Source organism: Nerophis lumbriciformis, linkage group LG28 (assembly GCF_033978685.3).
Source record: "Nerophis lumbriciformis linkage group LG28, RoL_Nlum_v2.1, whole genome shotgun sequence".
Classification (NCBI taxonomy): Eukaryota; Metazoa; Chordata; class Actinopteri; order Syngnathiformes; family Syngnathidae; genus Nerophis; species Nerophis lumbriciformis.
The window spans coordinates 29890567-29894043 of NC_084575.2; the positions used below are offsets into that span (position 1 = coordinate 29890567).

Genomic DNA, 3477 nt, shown 5'->3' on the forward strand with positions numbered 1-3477 from the left:
ACAACGTATGGAAACATTTAGCTTACCCTTCTCCACTCCAATTGTTGCTATATTATTTCCTAGGACTATAAGAATCCGAAGACCACTGATGCAATTGTACTTATCACATCCGACGCCTGACCCCCCGCCATCTTTCAAAGAGGATACTTCCACTCCACGATGGTGATGCAAGCCCTGCGGAAGGGATTCCTCAGAGTCAAGAAGAGAAGAGAACGCGCCGGCCTGGGATTGCCTCCCGTGGCCATCAGCTTCTTCAGTTTCTCCTTTTGCTTCCTCTTCAGAGTTTCTTCATCCATGATGAAGGACGACAAGGGGGGACCGCCGTTGTCTGCCATGGCGACTTCTCTCGGGTATTGGTTTCAAATCAAAAAACCGACGTCCCGCAGGTTTGCGGCGGTGGTCCCGCTCGTCCTTGCAACTCTGGGGAATAGCTGTCCCCTCGAACTTGGAGAGGACTGCTTGACTGAACAGCTGCTTGTCAGGAGAATAAATATAGACAATGAGCGTGTTGACTGTAGCATGAGGTGATGTGACATTTGTACAGATATAGTCTGGGAACAGAATATTGTTTGGAAATGTTTTTTTTTCCGAATAACAAGGGGTTTACTTTTTTAAATCGCTCTGATACACACCGAATATCCCCACTCTTAAAAAGGAACATTATCACCAGACCTATGTAAGCGTCAATATATACCTTGATGTTTTTCCATCGACAACATGACATCATCGCGCCAAGTGCGTGCTCTTTCAGTCAATTAGCGCGCATATATACAGCCCCGCCCCCGGCCAAAACATTTTTAATTGTAATTTTGAAGAATTCATCTGAATGTGCATGAACTATTTCTGTTCAAAATTGTTAGAAATGTCAAATGCTAAATGTTTAAATATTAACTGTCAGTTTACTGTACTCTGCCAACTGCACTACTATATGAGTACTTGTTTTCTATTCTTTCATTGAAAATAAAACTGCTGAAATAAGCAGGGGCGTCCATTAAAAACATGTTGCTTGGATGGCAACATATGTTCAAAAACAATAAAAAAAATAAAAAAATGAGAGGTATTTTATTTGAATTAAGCAAAATTATCTGCCAATAGAACAAGAAAATTTGGCTTGTCAAGACTTTCCAAAACAAGTAAAATTAGCAAACCTCAATAAACCCCAAAATACCTTAAAATAAGTATATTCTCACTAATAACAAGTGCACTTTTCTTGATAGAAAAAAAAAAAAAGAGACCCTTTTGCTCAATATGTTGACAAATATTCTTAAATGAAGTAAATGCTAGTGCCATTATCTTGACATAATGATATGCGCTCGGCATTACATTTCTTGAAACCAGCAAACTTATACTGAAAACTAATTTATTGTTCTTAATTGTAAGGCAACCGCTTGTTACTCTCGGGGTCTACGAGCCGCTCAGGCAAATCATATGGTATAAAAATGCATTTTTTCATCGACAACATGACATCATCGCGCCAAGTGCGTGCTCTTTCAGTCAATTAGTGCGCGAGTAATATATATCTCTATATATATATATATGTATGCATATATGTATATTTACAGTATATATATGTGTATATCATCCCAGCTACAACTGGGTTCTATGAACACAGATACAACTGTATCTACGACGGATACTGCAATACAAAATAGTCTCTCTCTTTTTGATGATATAACATTAGAGGAACTATTACAGCGTGTAAGTGGGATAAAACAAACAACATGTTTACTTGACCCACTTCCTGGGAAACTTATCAAGGAGCTTTTTGTATTATTAGGTCCATCAGTGCTAAATATTATAAACTTATCACTTTCCTCTGGCACTGTTCCCCTAGCATTCAAGAAAGCGGTTATTCATCCTCTGCTCAAAAGACCTAACCTCGATCCTGACCTCATGGTAAACTACCGACCGGTGTCCCACCTTCCCTTTATTTCGAAAATCCTCGAAAAAATTGTCGCACAGCAGCTAAATGAACACTTAGTGTCTTAACAATCTCTGTGAACCTTTTCAATCCGGTTTCAGGGCAAATCACTCTACGGAGACAGCCCTCGCAAAAATGACTAATGATCTACTGCTAACGATGGATTCTGATGCGTCATCTATGTTGCTGCTTCTTGATCTTAGCGCTGCTTTCCATACCGTCGATCATAATATTTTATTAGAGCGTATCAAAACACGTATTGGTATGTCAGACTTAGCTTTGTCGTGGTTTAACTCTTACCTTACTGACAGGATGCAGTAAGATGCAAACCTCGGACTATGTTAAGGTAACGTGCGGAGTTCCTCAGGGTTCGGTTCTTGGCCCTGCACTCTTTAGCAATTACATGCTGCCGCTAGGCGACATCATACGCAAATACGGTGTTAGCTTTCATTGCTATGCTGATGACACCCAACTCTACATGCCCCTAAAGCTGACCAACACGCCGGATTGTAGTCAGCTGGAGGCGTGTCTTAATGAAATTAAACAATGGATGTCCGCTAACTTCTTGCAACTCAACGCCAAGAAAACGGAAATGCTGATTATCGGTCCTGCTAAACACCGACATTTATTTAATAATACCACCTTAACATTTGACAACCAAACAATTACACAAGGCGGCTCAGTAAAGAATCTGGGTATTATCTTCCACCCAACTCTCTCCTTTGAGTCACACATTAAGAGTGTTACTAAAACGGCCTTCTTTCATCTCCGTAATATCGCTAAAATCCGTTCTATTTTATCCACTAGCGACGCTGAGATCATTATTCATGCGTTCGTTACGTCTCGTCTCGATTACTGTAACGTATTATTTTCGGGTCTCCCTATGTCTAGCATTAAAAGATTACAGTTGGTACAAAATGCGGCTGCTAGACTTTTGACAAGAACAAGAAAGTTTGATCATATTACGCCTATACTGTATATACCTTTATATACATATATACATATATATATATACCTATACTGGCTCACCTGCACTGGCTTCCTGTGCACTTAAGATGTGACTTTAAGGTTTTACTACTTACGTATAAAATACTACACGGTCTAGCTCCGTCCTATCTTGTCGATTGCATTGTACCATATGTCCCGGCAAGAAATCTGCGTTCAAAGAACTCCGGCTTATTAGTGATTCCCAGAGCCCAAAAAAAGTGTGCGGGCTATAGAGCGTTTTCTATTGGGGCTCCAGTACTATGGAATGCCCTCCCGGTAACAATTAGAGATGCTACCTCAGTAGAAGCATTTAAGTCCCATCTTAAAACTCATTTGTATACTCTAGCCTTTAAATAGACCCCCTGTTAGACCAGTTGATCTGCCGTTTCTTTTCTTTTCTCCTCTGCTCCCCTCTTCCTTGTGGAGGGGGGGGGGGCATGGATGAAGTGCTGGCTGTCCAGAGTCGGGACCCGGGGTGGACCGCTCGCCTGTGCATTGGCTGGGAACATCTCTGCGCTGCTGACCCGTCTCCGCTCGGGATGGTGTCCTGCTGGCCCCACTATGGACTG

At 41.3% G+C, this 3477-nt stretch overlaps 1 protein-coding gene across 1 annotated transcript in view; it reads right to left on the minus strand.

Annotated features, from left to right (window-relative positions):
- The window catches only part of LOC133571037 (dihydropyridine-sensitive L-type skeletal muscle calcium channel subunit alpha-1-like), a 202645-nt gene extending 202310 nt beyond the window's left edge, over nucleotides 1-335 (minus strand). Inside the window, exon 1 of the mRNA XM_061924015.1 lies at nucleotides 148-335. Coding sequence (XP_061779999.1) covers nucleotides 148-335 — 188 coding nt within the window. The remainder of the gene's footprint in view (nucleotides 1-147) is intronic.
- Nucleotides 336-3477: the final 3142 nt, after the last annotated feature.